The 17,596-nt window shown below is 34.7% G+C and overlaps 2 protein-coding genes across 5 annotated transcripts in view; one reads left to right on the top strand and one right to left on the bottom strand.

The window, feature by feature from the left end:
* Positions 1–4,463: 4,463 nt before the first annotated feature.
* On the top strand, positions 4,464–8,716 carry LOC123565783 (uncharacterized). Its single transcript, XM_045359571.2, has 5 exons — positions 4,464–4,656; positions 5,315–5,573; positions 5,783–5,892; positions 6,099–6,199; positions 7,042–8,716. The coding sequence occupies exons 3-5, from the start codon at positions 5,848–5,850 to the stop codon at positions 7,298–7,300; spliced, it is 405 nt and encodes a 134-aa protein (XP_045215506.1). The 5' UTR covers positions 4,464–4,656; positions 5,315–5,573; positions 5,783–5,847; the 3' UTR covers positions 7,301–8,716.
* Positions 8,717–10,800: 2,084 nt separating this feature from the next.
* Positions 10,801–17,596, bottom strand: part of LOC123566585 (coiled-coil domain-containing protein 171-like) — a 60,936-nt gene continuing 54,140 nt past the window's right edge. For all 4 annotated transcript variants that reach the window (XM_053549724.1, XM_053549725.1, XM_053549726.1 and 1 more), the window contains one exon: positions 10,801–15,085. In XM_053549724.1, coding sequence (XP_053405699.1) covers positions 15,025–15,085 — 61 coding nt within the window. In that variant the 3' untranslated portion in view covers positions 10,801–15,024. The remainder of the gene's footprint in view (positions 15,086–17,596) is intronic.

The raw sequence follows: 17,596 nt of genomic DNA, 5'->3' as shown, positions 1-17,596 counted from the left end.
CTGAATACTTTGAACATTATAGTGGATAAAAGAAAGATGATTATGTTTACATGCTGGATCATTTTCATATCGAAAATGTATCGTGCGCACTCATTACCCGTAAATTAATAGAAAATTATGATAAACTTGAATTCCGCAAAGAATAGGAACATCGTTTAACAACAGATAAAGAATGTAAGTAGAACACCTCTCCCCGCCCCCCAACCCCCCTCTATTAAATCTGACCTCTGCATTCACCAGCCGAACCACTTTGTTATAATGATACGCATCTGAACGACAAACAATGACTTTATTCAAGAGCAAATCACTAAATGAGATGTGTTATTTCGATTCTAATACGTTACCAGCGACTTTAAAGTACATTCTTGGCGGCATTCATTAAATATTTGCCCGTTTTCAATCGGTTTCTTTTCCAGCGCGCCGCTATGCCGTTTGACGCCATGACGTAATGACTGTGACGTCAGAACAGTGAATTGTTGTATAATAATCGGATCGTGTTAGAATCCGTACTAAAAATATTCTAACACGATCCGATTCGTTTTCTTATTAAACAAAGAAGGCTGAAAACAGTGAATTATTATACAACAAATCACTGTTCTGACGTCACAATTATTACGTCATAGCATCAAACGGCATAGCGGCGCGCTGGTTCAAAAGAAACCGATTGAAAACGGGCAAATATTTAATGAACGCCGTCAAGGATGAACTTTACAGTCCTTGGTAACGTGTTAGAATCGAAATGAAATATCTCATTTAGTGATTTGATCTTGAATAAAATCATTGTTTGTCATTCAGATGCGTATTATTATATCACTCAGGCTGCGCCCTCGTGATATAATTCCTTCGCATCTGCACTCCAAACAATGATTTGTTTGTTTTGTTTGTTTTGGGTTTAACGCCGTTTTTCAACAGTATTTCAGTTATATAACGGCGGGCAGTTAACCTAACCAGTGTTCCTGGATTCTGTACCAGTACAAACCTGTTCTCCGCAAGTAACTGCCAACTTCCCCACATGAATCAGAGGTTGAGGACTAATGATTTCAGACACAATGTCGTTTATCAAATAGTCACGGAGAGCATACGCCCCGCCCGAGGATCGAACTCGCGACCCCGCGATCCGTAGACCAACGCTCTTACCTACTGAGCTAAGCGGGCGGGCTATTCAGCGACAAATCACTAAATGAGATATATTATTTCTTAAGTAACCAATATCTAAAGCAAACAATGCGGATCATTTAGTTACAAAAGGCAGTAAATTGTATTCATCCTATGAACTTTGACCACTTCATGCCCAAAAAACCTCTTGTATATTTTCGGAAATCATTTTCTGTGTCAATGTCACTGTGACCTTGACATCTGACCTACCGACCCCCACCCCCTAAAAAGGGGCAATCGTTTTGTGAGGTCAAAAGTTGACATCAATCCCAATTTGATATCTAAAGGCAGAAATGAACGACAGCAATAGTGACTCGGAATACCTGGAAATGACTCGAAATAATCGCGTTACAACATTTCATAAATCAGATAAATGAATGATTGTATTTTTATTGGAAAATTTTAAAATGTTTTACTTATGGATATATTAAAACAAACGTAATGTACCTTTCGAAGCATTAATTCCATATTTTTTCCAGAAAAATGGTTCGGTTCGGATATTCCGGGTATAGTACCACATATATTTTATGTAAAACATGAAATCTATATCAACAGCACTATGTATTAGGTTTAAAAAGTAGTGCATACTATAAATGTGTAGTAGCAATAAAACTGACTTTTTAAAGAAGTCTGTTCCTGCATGTCGCTTTATTACGAATGTAGCTCTAAATACACTTATAGATTTGGTAAAGTTAATGCATTTAATGAACATTTTCTATATTTGAAAAAAAAAAAAAATGGCGAAAGATAGGCATTGGATATCTTTAAAGTGATGCTTACATGAAAAATGCAACAGCGTCGTCTTCGACTGACCTATTAAAACGACCTTTTCACAAATTTGAGGTAAATCATTCCTCTCAGAAATCCATAGAATATTGGTACTGTGAAAGTGACGATTGGTACAAACTTACTGACATGTTTTTTGCAAGGTATCCTAATCAAAAAATATTGTTCAGAAGGGAGTAAACCTTTGCAACGCTTTTGAAATAATTGAGATAATCAATGTTCCTTTTGTCTTTTTACCAGCATCAGATACATAATTTCACTCACATTATCATATTACTATGGTGGCTGACAAAGCGAAAAGGTGGGTTTTTTGGTATTGGCGCGTTGTCGCCTTTTCGCTTTGTCGCGGGCGCCAGTACGAAAAGGCGAGATTTCTAGTTTTGGCGTGTTGTCGACTTTTCGCTTTGTCGAGGGCGCCAGAACGAAAAGGCGAGATTTCTGGTTTTGGTGCATTGTCGCCTTTTCGCTTTGTCGCGGGCGCCAGTAAGAATAGGCGAGATTTCTAGTTTTGGCGCGTTGTCGCATTTTCGCTTTGTCGCGGGCGCCAGAACGAAAAGGCGAGATTTCTGGTTTTGGCGCGTTGTCGCCTTTTTGCTTTGTCGTGGGCGCCAGTACGAAAAGGCGAGATTTCTGGTTTTGGCGCGTTGTCGACTTTTAGCTTTGTTGCGGGCGCCAGAGCGAAAAGGCGAGATTTAGAACTCGACAAGCGAAAAAACACAATGCGACTAGGCGAAATAGCGAGATTTTTAACGAGCTGTAAATCTTTCTGTTTCACTTTGTCGCCTTGTCGCCCGGGACAAAGCGAAAAGGCGACAACACGTCAAAGGAAAAATCTCGCCTTTTTGCTTTGTCCCCTTCCTGTAGCGCATGCGCACACCATTTTTATGAGATATTTAGTTTAATAATATTTTATTGCTTTCTGTTTCAAAGATACACACAATAGTACACACAATAGTACATACATTTTTAACACATAACAAAAAAAAACATAAGGGTCGGGCAATGAGTTATTGCAACATCAGCATACAGTCCTTCCCATAGAAAGAATGTTATACTCTACTAAACAGATTTAATGTGAGCAAGTGACTTGAGAGAAAAAAATAACAAACAAACAAACAAAAGAAATACAATAACACAAAAGAAAAAAAATCATATCAAAGAATACATTTCTGTAATGGAGCTACTATATTTTTTCTTGAAGCTGCCTCTCGACCGTTCCAAAAGAAACCCATACTTGATATAAATTGATACTTATAAGAACTTATTTAAAACTTATATAAACTTATATAAAGTCATACTTTGTTCAAGCAAATAAGAACATGCATAGACAAATTTCATTCATAACAAAGTGTATATAAAAGGTAACAAATAGAAATAAAAAAAAGGATATATAAGGTTATTAAATTTATTGTACTACTTAAACCGATTTGATTGTTGAATAAAAGCTTGCACTGCTAAATATATTTTACTGTTTTCTTCTGTTTGTTCTTCTTTTCCAAAGAGTAATATGTTTGTGTTTAAAGAATGAAATTGTCTTGTTAATTGAAATAATCGAAGTCTTTCCTCAGTTTTTTTTTACAAATAAAGAAATAATGTTCTGCATTTTCTTCTCCGTTTCCGCATTCACAAAAGGCGTCATTTCGTAAGTGATTATTGTAAAGATCGTAGTTAAGAATGCTACATTTAATCCTTAATCGAACATAACAAACTGCATTTTCTCTTTGGTATAATGTGAGGCTTAAACAATTCTTCCAATTTTGCTTTCGAGGAAGCTACTAGTACATTTTTTACGTCTTTGGTATGACACGGCCAGGGATCGAACCCACGACCTCCCGCACTCGAAGCGGACGCTCTACCACTAGGCTAACGAGGCTGAAGTCACAAGGTTGTCATTATTGCGAAAATTATATGGCACTGTTTTGTTAAATAGTGTTATGAGATGTGACAGAATGTATATTTTATACAGCGCATCCGCTACAGGAAGGCGACAAAGCGAAAAGGCGAGATTTCTGGTATTGGCGGGTTGTCGCCTTTTCGCTTTGTCCCGAGCGACAAAGCGAGATTTTTAAAAATCTCGCTATTTTGCCTTTTTGCGTTGTGGTTTTTCGCTTATCGTGTTCTCAATCTCGCCTTTTCGCTCTGGCGCCTGCGACAAAGAGAAAAGGCGACAACGCGCCAAAATCGACAACGTGTCAATGCGTCATTATTATAGCTTCAAGTGACAAAGCGAAAAAGCGAAGTTGGCAGAAATCAGTTACCATACATTTCAGTGTCATACATACATGTACACTTTTTGCCAAACTTGTTGGAAATGAATGTTGAAAACTCCAACTGTGGGCGAGTAGCTTTAAGGATGAATCCCGCATTTTACTTTCAACGTGAATTCTGACAGATAGTGGTTAACGGGCAATTTATTCAGTACCTCATAAATATGAGACAAACGAATATAATTATTACTCGGACATCAGAAAGGAGACGAGTTAGTTGTTTTTGTTCCTTTGTTAACAGCTTGTGTACTATATCTTTACTCATTTTTGAGCACAGGATATGATGAACGTGATAGAAAATAGCAAACAAATGAAAAGAAAAGTAATCAACGAAGTTACCAAAACTAACGAAGAAAGCAAAAACGATGTAGATAGTAAAGATGTAAGTGGTGACACAAATAATGGAGTAAAAGAGAAAAGGAGTAAGAAGGGAAAGAAAAAGAAAAAGGTACTATCTTCGATAATATATTTACCAGGTGTTATTGGTGCAGTCATAAACTTAAAGCAGTTTTACCATTAATACAAGAATCAATACTCTGTCATAAATATAGAAAAATAAGCCCGCTCATGGTGGATGTGGTGCAAACGTTTTTGTTAGAAGCTCATCCAAGAAACATTCTGCAAAATTACTTTCTTTGAAAGTGCTTGCTTGATTTTAAGATAATTACAATCTATAACCGTTCTTTTTATATCCCTCTACCAAACTTATTAATGTCAATTTGATATTGTAAACAGCATGCCACCATTATCCCGCATGCACGACATCTTATCTCGAGCGCAAAACAAGTTGTCTTGAGCGTACGAGATATTTTTTCGAGCACATGACGTCTATTTCGAGTCTTGATCACATAAGATTTTATCTTGAGCGTATGGCAAATCATTTCTAGCGCATGACATCCTATTTCAAACGTACAACATTTTATTTCGGGCTTGGCACGTTTTATTTCAAGCGCACGGCGTCTTATTATGATCGCTCAAGATATTATCCTAAGCGCACGACATATTATGCCGAGCGCTCGACATAAATAAGTGTATTTCCTAAAAATACCACCATACAAATATTATATGTAAAACGATACAAAACTAATAACATGAAAATTATACAGAAAAAGAACAAGAATAAAGTCGAAACGGCTGAAGCAAAGCCAAACGAACCAAACGACAAGGAAAGTAACGACGGTCAACAAGCAGGAGAAGATATCGTGGAAATCGGACCGACAGATACACAGGAAAAGAAGAAACGAAAACTCCCTTGCATATTTGGGTTTGTCGCTACATGGCTTGCCAAAAGGAAAGAGTGAAGGAGAGAAAAGAAAAGAAGAGCCATTGGAGCAAGGTCGTCCCACACTCCCATCGAGTCATTAGGTATGGCGTCTCTCTTGTCATTCTTTTCTAAGGGTTTAGTACAAACACTTGAATCGGTAAGTATATATATCATTATCTTGTGTAAATGACTGGAAAACGATGTAATGAGAGAGTGTTCAAAGTTTGTCCAAGGCCATAAGATTAAACAATGTTATAGCGTCCACGCTTAAATGATCTCGCTTTCTTAATTGCCATATGTTTCAATCCAGTTGAGTACGAGCACAAGCTGGCGAAAGGAGGCGTGGCGTTCACTGTGGAAGTTGACAGTAGACCTATGAGAAAGCCTGTACTTCCACCAATCAAGCCCCGCCAAGGACCCGTAAGTTCTATAACTTTATTTAGTACAATACTTGACCATTATTATAGCTTCAAGTGAATCACTTGTTATACAAGAACATTAATATTCAGTAACAATTTTGACTTTCTAATATACGTTTGCTGTTTTTATTTTTGAACTGTTGATATTTCACCAATAAATAGAGATGTACCCGTTTAATGTTTTCTATATTATTTATTTATCTTCAGGTCATGCAAGGAATGGACGAGAAATTGAGACATGCTGAACAGAAAAGAATGGAAGAACTTGCAAAGAAGAAACTGGCTGCCAAAGAAACTGACAGAAAAATGTAATTTTTTGCCAATGAAATGTTAAAATACCAGGTTTTATAGGAATACAAATGTGTAGCATGATGTAGCATGGTGATTGCCTTAGTGATTATTCTTATAAAATGCGATGAAGATGGAGAAAAAATGTTAAAAGAGAACTTAATTCGTTTTCTACTTAAAACTACTGAGTAATGCACATTTAATAAAGCCCCGAAGTTGTTTATCCTTAACCCCACGTAAACGTTTTTTCTCCGTTTTTTTTAGTGATTCTGCTTATTAAAAAAAAAGAAAAACAATTTTTATCAAATTTTGAATCGAAACCAAGGTCAGCGGACAGGAAATTATCTAACTAAGAATGTGAGTGCTCACACTTTATCGTCGCTTCTTATACTGGTTTCGGCATTGACACAACACTGAAATACGCGCATGGATACAAAACACGACGGAAGCCTGAATTAATATACATTTAAATTATCTTAAGTTTAAACTCAGAATCGTCAAAGGTTAAATTAAACCATTAAGCATTCTAACAACAAAGTATGCATGTATTTCGTTTTGAAATAACTTGAATGACACATAACTTTAAACCCTCGTTTATATGACAGAAAAATTGTTGAGAAAGACGTTAAACCCGAACACACACACACACACACACACATAACTTTAATACAATGTATTTTGCTCCTTACTCTAAGGAAAGTTACTAGAAATGAAACAAAAATATGTAAAAAGATTATTGAAAAGAAAAACCACTAATGTTTGGCAGTATTCTTGGGCTCTTTTAGCATGTGACAGGCCTCGTTCACTCATCTCAGTATACATGTACATATACTGAAATATTGTACTAATTCTTTCACTTCAGAGCCGAAGTTCAAGAGAGGAAAACAGAATCAGAATATCATTTCAAGCAAAAGGCTCATCTTACAATAAGATACAAGCAATTTGGTGCAGAGAAAAACCGTGCTCGTCTGCAAGAAGATCGTCGCTGTTCCTCTCCAGTGCTCCGAGCACCATCCACACTGCCACCACTACGTAACGTCAGGGTCAAACCATCCACCAAGGGCAGGCCGGCCGGGTCTCCTACCACCGAAGACCCTGGCAGTGAATTGTTCAATTTCTAAATAGCAAGCCGACCGACTCCCGCCAAAATGGTAGACCTTAGAAGATGATGATACTGGCCTTTTGATACATATTTTAATTGATTTTAAGGATCCAGGTTTTATGACTTTTCACAGCATTTTTGATATTTTGAAGGTTTGTCCACAGACTGATTTTGCAACAATTTGGTACTCGTTAGATACACGTACAAACATGCAAAATTTACTTCCATAACACACCTACGCTTCCTTGCCTAAATGATTGGAGGTCAATGGATTTGTAAATGACACAAAATCTATTCTGTAGGACGTATGTTCTGTTATGAAATTTTCAAGTTTTTGCAGGAAAAAACTATTTCCTGTGGACAGGAGTTCATGGATCAGAGATTTTAACGGATACAATATATATGGAATTGTTATTTCTTCGCTTGGGTTATGCTTTGTGGATTGACGCTGCCACTCAATCCACGAAAAAGAGCTAGCCCTTCGAGCTATAATGATTCCATATATATGTTACTTATATTAGTGTATCATTCACATAGGCTACATGTGTAGTTTCTGTCCCTGTGCGTGACACGCATCCGTATCTTTTACAGTTTATATCTTTTAATAAGTTCTCTTACTCATTTAGATTGAATTTCGTGGTTGATGCTACCACTCATTCCACGAAAAATTAATCCGCACGAAACATAATGGCTTCTCACGACGTTGCTAAGTTCGTCCGTAACACAGGCTACATTAACTCTCTGTCCCTGTGTTTAAAACTTTCACCCTCAGCATCTTTGATAGTTTCTGTTCTTATTAATGTAAGATGGGATTTAAAAAAACGTGGATTGACGTAACAACTCAATCCACCAAAAAAAAATATGCGTCTATAATTAGTTCAAAGTACACGGCCGATACAAGAGTTTAAAAAAACAACAATATCTGTTTATAGAAATTCGAACAATCATGACATGTGTATGTCTATACAAAAAAAAAAAATTGTGCGCTACATGCCACATTCAAACTCAAAATGTGTACATTGTATATGAAAGTAAAACTAAAATGTTTAAATATGTCGACCAGTAGTGGTGCATTCAAAGGTGGACTAACATTTCTTTCAGAAGCTGGTGTTTCTAATAAAAAGTATTAAATTTTGAGAAAGAAAACCTTTTACATTGTATCATAATTATCAATCAGCGTAGCCTATGAAGATTTTACTTTTCAGTTTATGTTTAGAATATTTATCCACACCGATATCAAAGCAATTTTAACCATTTTAAGAAATTATTACGTGGCCATGTTCATTCAGTCAGGTCTACCATGACAGCGGGAAGTCGGTCGAGCTTTTTTGGCTTAAAATCTAATTTGTCTAACAGAAATCGAAAAATTTTGTTATCATAATAACAAAAGAACAAATAGGATATTATATTTTGAAATTTTAAATAAATTTTTCAAACTTTTAATATTTACCGGTTCTGTTTTTCCTTAACTATGCTAACACAGCCTTGCTTCCCAGTTAGCACAGTCGTGTTTCCAGATTGGAAGCTGGGTGCTCCAAAGGAACTAGTTATCTTAGGCACTATAACTGCCGAGAGCATTCATTTATTATTAATATACTGTGATGTCTTAGAAAAATAGAAATTTGTCACAGAAAACATATTTTAGCTACGAGTGTGACTCTGGCCTTTAACTTGCATGTATTACACCCTTTTGTTATGGTGATTTTAGGCAAAGTTGTTTGGATATTCATCAATGCAGAGCAAAGTTATCAAAAAACCTTTAACCTTGAATTTTGAGACAAGGGTATGGGTCTTGCACATAACCCATCGTCTTCATTACAGGGGATATTTCTGCAAAGAAATTTTGATATCCATTCATAAATGCTTGACACTAAATAGACATTGTAAACTTTTGATCTACTAGTACAAGTGTAATTGGAGCTAGGGGTCTCATTACGAGGTTTGTCATGTCATTTCAAATTCCTTTGATGTATAGCCGAATTGTAGACTACTCACGAAAATTGAAGGATGGACATACAGATAAATGCAGCCAATATATATGTCCAGTTCTTTTTCTTTGAAAATATTTTCAATTAAAATCCCTAAATAATTGGTCAAGTTATGGAGCAAACAGGGAGCAAACTTTTGACCTCTAAGTGTGATCCTTACTTTAAGATACAGGTATTGGTTTTGCGTATTACATATCGTTCCATTACTAAAACATGAATATTAATAAATTTTGTGCAAAGTAATATCAAAAGCTCTTGATAGATGTCAGAGTTATGGACCGGACATGAAAATACGGACAGCAGACAGACCAACAGAATGAGACGGAAAACAGCAGTCCTTTGTCTATGAAACCGGTCTCAGGACGGGTAGAGGACTGAAATGTACAAATGGGCTGATAATAAAGGTAATGTTACTTGCTGGCCAAGTATATAGATCTCCAGAGATGCATACTATATCTAAAGAAATGACTTCAAAATATGTATAATGTTAAGTCCTAGCACTTTATGCAAGTTTACTCTTGTTTTGAGGCCTGGTGGATAACCCTGTTTATTACCCATGTATATGGCATCAAGGGGGTAGGAGTCATCTGCCTATTTGTACAATGTTTTTGTATTAGTTATCGGAAGGTCCCTTGGAAACTTTAACACAAGTTATCCACACAGCATTTTATAAAATTTCAAACAGCTGTAACTCCTAATTAAGACATGGTGTATGTATTCACTGATAATATGCGCAAGTTAAATTAATACTAAATATATTTCTGTATTTTGGCAAGCTCCAAAACTCCTATATCAGGCATGGTACATATATGTAAAAGACAATATGGACTAGTTCGCTCAACAGTGATATCTTTCTTGTTGGGAGTTTGGACCAGATCCCACGAAAACTGTGAGGTTATCTGAACACATGTTTAGTTAATCTTGCATGATCGTAACATTTCGTAAAATTTTCATGGGCCACAACTCCTTAACTGAGCATGGAACATTCCTGCTCCGATAACACACTAAAGTGCACTTAACAGATTTGTTGTCGTTTATAGTTCAGATATGAAGGAGTTTTATCACAAGGGTGTAGCCAAAGTGATATAATATGAACTCTGACAACAATGATTTTATCCAAGACCATGTCACCGAGATACATTATGTCGATCTCAATACATGATTATGTAAGACTTTGAACATATTCACCAAATATTTGCCTGTTTTGTGTGTGTTTTTTTTTTCAAACACGCTGCTACGATATTTGAAGCAATGACGTTGTAAATGTTAGGTACAAACAGTGCCTGTGTTGAATAATACCACGTTTTCATTTTCTTTGTTTAAAAACGAAATAAACCGGGGCGTATCAGAATAAAGTGTAAGTATATTTTTGTCAGTTTCTGTGACTGTGTAAGTACAAGAGTTATCTGAACAGAGATAACAGAGATTTCAGAAATGATTAAAGAACATACAAGGTGCAAACTATATGCCAATATTTCTTCATACAGTATAAAAAAGGTGAAATGGATTATTCATACAAACTATAGTCAAACACATTTCAAACAATTTTATTACAAAATACGCAAATACAAAATGTATATATTTGATATATGTAAACAAAATAAATAGAATAAATGACTGGTTTAAATGCAATAAAAAAAACTATCTTCCGGAATGTAGCCAACTATTTATTCCAATTCAGCCTAGTTTTCATGAAACATCAAATTAACCTTACAATTGTCGGAAATGTTTCTTTTATTTTGCAAGTACCAACATTACTGGTTACACAAGCTATTTCAATTCAAACACACATTAAAAATTCTGGTCAAAAAATGTTAATTTTTGGAGGCCTGACAATGCTAGCATACTCTGCACTGTGTTGTATAGTATAATAAACTGAATATTCCTAACTATTGCAAGTAAAGCAAGCCAATTCTTTTATTCAAAACAGGATTTAAAACTTAAAATCTTTGTCCTTCTTGAACTTTTTTTGAATTTCGTTTTCAATGACAGTGACCAATTTTCAAAATTCCCTGACAATACACCAATTTCCCTGGAGGTATCTTCAAGAGTTACAAAGTAGGAATCTGTGAACTATACTTAATTACCAGTCTTGACAAAACTACTGCTAGATTAAATTCTAAATTTTATCTCTAATACCTTAATATTGTGCTGAATAAAAGAAAATAATATAATCTATTTGAAACAAGTCAAATCAATTGATTTTTAACAAAATTGCCATTGCATTGAATCCAAAATGGTATTAATTATTACTTTTCACAAAATAATAACCACAAGAACATGGAATTTTAATTGCTTTTCACACTACTTCAATTCATTTTGATAAATTACTGGAAAAAAATTCTTGATTACTGGGTACTTTAAATTTTTTGATGTATTGTTCATTAACTTGTAAGAAACATACTTTTTTCATTATTGTTGAATGAAAATTGTTGTTGGCATCAGTTCATATAGAATGTGACTGAGTCACCATTCTCTACAGTTAAAACATATAATGACTGTACCTAATATATGAAACACAAACATAAAATATATCTGTAACAAAGTTTTAGAAAGACTGCAAATTTAAAATTCTATGTTAGGAAAACTGCAAAAAAATATACAATAAATTCTTACAGTACAAGAAGGTAAGACCAAATGGTGAAATGAAAAAACATGTTTTGAACTCTAGCCATGACATCATGATATTCTGATATCATCTTGTTCACAATTTCAGATAACCAATGGAAATTTAGAATTGACTACTAAACCTTAAGACAATATCACCTTTTCCATATATTATTAAGTTCTACATTGTATTAAAATTTGTAAACAAAATGAGTAAAGCATGTTTTTGATGAATGGACAAATTGCTGCCAGGCATTAGATTTAGGTGAGCTGAAAAAACAACAGGTGATAGAGAAATATTAGTGTTTACTACTGGCAAGACTCATAGCTGTCAGTATCAAACATTTGAATATTGCATAAAATACCCCCTCCCTACCAAGCAGGGGAAACTTCTTGCTCGGAAAATCAACCCGTAAGATTTTATCTACTTCCGAAATAAAAAATCTGTAAATAACTCTTTATTCTGTTTATTTCTGTTCTTGAAGGTAAATTTACTCCTTTTTTCTAGTTTCATTCAACAATCCCAGTGTGTAAGAAAATATGTGATACCATTAGATAAAGTAAACCATCGGAAACCTGTAAGATTTATATTACTTTCTTTCAAGTTTCCCCTACCACCACCCTGTACAACAAAATCTCATCTATCAATTACATTAAATACTGTCAATTTTTCGAGTCTAGGTAATAAAAATATGATCATGCAAAATGACTTCTGGGAAAAGATATAAAAAATCACTAAAATGAGAATTTTCTATCAAAGATCAATTAAACGAAACATGGTGACCAATACTAACACAATTCTGTGTAAAATATGTTACCATCACTATTTCTAAATCCAGTGAGTAAAATTAACAAAATGCAAAACTGAACATACTTTAGTAACAATACATGTACCACAGACTTGTAAAACATTTTTTGACCCACAGCAAAACATCGCTTGCTCTTGAAAGCATCAATGGCTCAAACACCAGGACTAACTCGAGCAATGCATGTTCACCATGGCCGTTTTCCTAATAATTCCCGTGTTTGGATTGCTAGAAACCCAGTATAACTCTAAAATTTTGCTTATCTCCTTGAGACCTGACGCTATCCAGGTTTTATTTTTCTTTAGCAATCTTAACAATTGAATTTTTGTCAAATTTTGACAAAACAGTCTGACGTTAAAAATCATATTTACCTGGAAACCAGGATATCAAGAAAGTATATACATATTCTGAATACATTTTAAAGCTGTAAAAAATGTTGACTATCTTATTTGAATAAACCACTTTTCTACTCCTGCAATCTCTTCAGAGAAGCTTCAAGTAACTGGCAAAAATAAACTTTTATTTGCGTAAGTGCATATCCAGAGTGCCAATATAGGCTTAGATATGCTAGTAACTGCATAAGGCACATAATTTTCATTTGATAAGTTGATTAATTACTTGCTACTCTTCTGCTCATCAATATACAAATGTACCTATATGGAATAACAAGTAGATACTATTTAATTTCATAAAGTGTTGACATCAACAAACTTTTTACTTAGTAATGTGACAACACAATCAAGTGGAATGAAAATGTCAAAAATGACCTCATGGATCCACAGCGTTTCAAAATCAGTTTTCTGTGCACTCTTCCAGTTATGAGGCTCTATACAAATTGTTACTATTTATAGTAAGTTAAAAAGATAACATAATTTCTCTGATAATGGCAGTATATATACAGTAAATTGATCACAGACATGCTTGTAAAAATAAAAGTAATTTTTGTTTGAGACGAATGCTCAACAAGCTTTAGAAAATAAATAATACACATAATTTACATATGATTTTAAAACTGTAGCACACTGGACATGAAAAACAAACAGTTGAGCCGTGCCATGGGAAAACCAACATAGTGGCTTTGCGACCAGCATGGATCCAGACCAGCCTGCGCATCCGCGCAGTCTGGTCAGGCTTCATGCTGTTCGCTTTTAAAGCCTATTGGAATTGGAGAAACTGTTAGCGAACAGCATGGATCCTGACCAGACTGCGCGGATGCGCAGGCTGGTCTGGATCCATGCTGGTCGCAAAGCCACTATGTTGGTTTTCTCATGGCGCGGCTCAGTTAGTAATTCTTTTAAAGATACGGTATGCCTGCTTCTATAAACTGACAGGTAGTTTTCTAAAAGGTATTTGGAGCCCATAAAAATTAAAATTATTTGTTACTCTTCTGCTCACCAATATACAAATGCACCAAGGTAGCCCAGGGCTACTGAATAATTTTACATTGCCATAAAAGATTTTCTGTTCTGAACATTTACACCAAGTTTCTGTAAAATGTAAAATCAAAAGGCTTAAGATGCCAAATGAGCTGACCAAAAATATGTGGAGCTAACAAAAAAGCACAAGTCTACTATAGCGATGTAACTTGTAATGTAATGTAATGCTTAATCCTCGTACTTGATTGTCATCAATCTAACACTTTGACGATAGAGCAATGGCATACAAATGAAACTGCTTGTTACGTTTTGTCATAAAATGTTCAAATGTTTAGCTTGCCAAAAACAACATAATGCATTAAAAGTGGACAACTCCAAGTAAAAAATTATGGAAAGATAACTCTGTAACAATTTTTTGACGAATTAATAAAAAGCAGTCAAATTCCATAATATAATGTTATTAATCAAATGATCTTATATTGGCCTTGTTATCTATCCAAGGTTGGTTGTATTAGCTGAAGGTCTGGGACCAATATGACTGCCAGAGGACAAATAATAAATTCATATGAAATGATCTGGTTAATGATAATTTTATTATTCAACTTCATATGCCACATAATCTTAACAAATCAAAATGCATGAATCCTATACTGGCTCAGTTTTCTCATGTTTGACCTGATTTTAATTTACTAATATTAACTTAGTTGACCTTGGTACTGGCTCAAGCAGTTTCGCATGTTATGTACAATTTTTCTAATATTGTGTCCAATATTGCATAGTTGTATAAAAATAACTAGTTCACTAGTTCTATTTCAATTACAAAGTAAGTTTCAACCAATACTGAAAACAATACCCAGTTTACATGAAAACAGACAATGGACGGCATCAGCAAATTGTACACATAATCCCAGTTGTATGTTTCTAACAATCCTTTCATCTCTGTCACTGTAATGTGGTTGTGGTATATTACCTCTGTGCTGCCTTCAATTTATGACGAGATTTGTGTGGTGTTGCATACTGGCTTGATCTGAAAATAGTAATTTACGCTTTTCTTTTCTTGGGTTTAACATGAATTCGACACAATTATAAGTCAAATGGTAACAGGCCAGCCTTTGATTCTGGAGGAAGACCCCAGGTTCCCCTCCAGGCAGTATTTCAGCAAGACGAGCACCTGTGTAGAACCACTGACCTTCTGTAAGCTGACTGGATGGTTTCCTCAAGCAAAAGAATTCTAGATCCTAAGCTAATAACCCACAACTGTGAAGAGCAAAGAATTTGGAGTCATCAGCATTAACTTCTTCACCACAGGGACGGACCCCCAACTTATACTTTACAGAATACTGGACCACCAAGCTCTTCAACACTCACACAGGTATCGATATTGCACTTCTACATAAGATACGGTCAGGACAGACAGACAGAATCAAACAAATAGTCTACATCTTATTAAACAACAAAGACAAACAAATAAACAAATTAAGGATAACATGGTGTAATAGGCCTCAATTTCACCAAAAGAGTACATACAACTTGATAATTTAAGTTCTAAAAATGTCAAACGATAGAAATAAGGTGCATATTGACAAGTTATATAGTGACAGAAGTTCTCAAAAATTTCCGGCTAGAATGCACGTTACTGGTACGCACTTCTTGCTAGGATTGTAAAAGGCAGGGTGTGCTCGTTACAATCATTTTAATAAATTGAAACAATAATCTATTCATTAAAGAAAAAAGAAAAAAAACAGGGATGTGGGGGCAGTAGCCCCCATAAAAATAAATGTGGATATATTTATTGAATGTGCGTACCGGTAAAGTGCAGGTGTCCCAAATTTCCTTTAGATTACCTCCCCTGATAATTTTGGTTTTTCATGAGTTATCTCCCCCGAAAACCAGATGAAAAAAAATGGTTTTCTCCTTTTCCCTATGGGGAATTTTAGATTTCTTTTTGATATTTGTATCAGAATCATATAATGCAGCTTTCTAAGGCAAAATTTTCTCGAAACTCAAGTTCAGATTCTCATAATCAAAGAAATTATATATTTCCCATAGGCATCAATGTTAACTTCAATACCGATTATCTCCCCAAAAAATTAAAATTTGAAAAATCTCCTGGTGAAAAGTTTTTAATTTTGAATGTCTTTAAAGTGACCAAATTTCATTTAAATATTACCATCCAGTTACAAGATATGAAATATGGCTATTACACCATGTTATCCTTAATAGGACATTAACAAGAGCTGTCCGTAAGACAGCCAAGCTCGACTATTCGAAATATTGTCACAGAAGCAGGAAATTATTACCCAAAATGTTAAATATCAAAAGAGTTTTAAGTTCGAAAGGTGACATAATTTGACCAAAATACATATCAGAGTTATGGGACTTGATGCTATCAACTAGTTTTATAACCCAAAAGAAACACGTTAAGTTTCAATTCAATATCTGCATTACTTTTGGGGATAGTAACTTGCATGTAAAACTTTAACCAGAATTTTCTAAGTCCAAAAGGGGGCATAATTTGCTCAAATACATGTTAAGAGTTATGGAACTTGACCCAGTGAGGTTGGTAATTGACCTAGAAAAAGAATAAATAAGTTTCAAAGCTATATGCCTTTAAATGATAGCTGTATGTACTTGCATGCAAAAACTTAACCAAGGTGTGACGCCGACGCCGACGCCAGGGTGTGTAGAATAGCTAGACTATTCTTCGAATAGTCGAGCTAAAAATGCACTATGAGTAACCTATACAGACTAAAACAAAAGCTATGATGAAATTTCATTTAATTGATTTAATCTGCATGTTACGCAGTGTTCAGAGTTTGTAACAATTGTTCATTTAGTCAACATGATGATTCATTTAAATTTTGAATTGAATTTGAAATGAACATATAGTTTGTATAGTCAATATAGTGTCTTATGTTATCAAGTTCAGACTGTGTTAAGGTTCATATGTCTAGAGAATGTCTTACATAGAGTGTCATAATACTAAGTTCAGATTTTGTAACACTATATTCTATAATTATAATCTACTCAGAGAATGTCTTATGTTACCAAGTTCAGACTTTGTAACATATTCATACAGTCTAGACAGTAATTTGTTTATGTTACTGAGTTCAGGTTTTGTAACATATTATTCAACATTGTCTGCATAATGAATTATGTTCTTGAGCTCAGACTTTGTAATAGGTTCTCATAATTTACATGTGTAATTGTTTACATATTTGAGTTCAGAAATTTTGAGCATGCTGCATTTTTGGATCTGATTATTAATTGTCTTAGCAAAAGTTACAACAACCACAGCATTTTTCTGATTCTCAACAATATTTTTCCCTGTCTACCTTCAGCAATATTTCTGCACCTGTTTAAAGTGATATTTTTAGTGCAATTAAGGATTCATATGGTGTGTTAAAACTTATGTTGTTAGGAAAGCATTTACTGAGCAATCCATGAACAGTTACATGCAGTTTTGAACCTAAGACTATCTTTCGCAGTTAACACAAATAAAAAATACTTGGACAAGAAATTATTCTAAAGCAAAGTT

This window comes from Mercenaria mercenaria, chromosome 8 (assembly GCF_021730395.1).
Source record: "Mercenaria mercenaria strain notata chromosome 8, MADL_Memer_1, whole genome shotgun sequence".
NCBI classification, from domain to species: domain Eukaryota; kingdom Metazoa; phylum Mollusca; class Bivalvia; order Venerida; family Veneridae; genus Mercenaria; species Mercenaria mercenaria.
The sequence above is the reverse complement of the archived record's forward strand: the minus strand, read 5'-3'. Positions and strand labels throughout refer to the sequence as shown.

Bases quoted from the DNA above. Each gene is read 5' to 3' on its own strand.
- LOC123565783 (XM_045359571.2), top strand. From the start codon at position 5,848: ATGAGAAAGCCTGTACTTCCACCAATCAAGCCCCGCCAAGGACCC. The intron at 5,893-6,098 runs GTAAGTTCTATA...ATTTATCTTCAG, and splicing joins TCAAGCCCCGCCAAGGACCC to GTCATGCAAGGAATGGACGA. The intron at 6,200-7,041 runs GTAATTTTTTGC...CTTTCACTTCAG, and splicing joins AAAGAAACTGACAGAAAAAT to AGCCGAAGTTCAAGAGAGGA.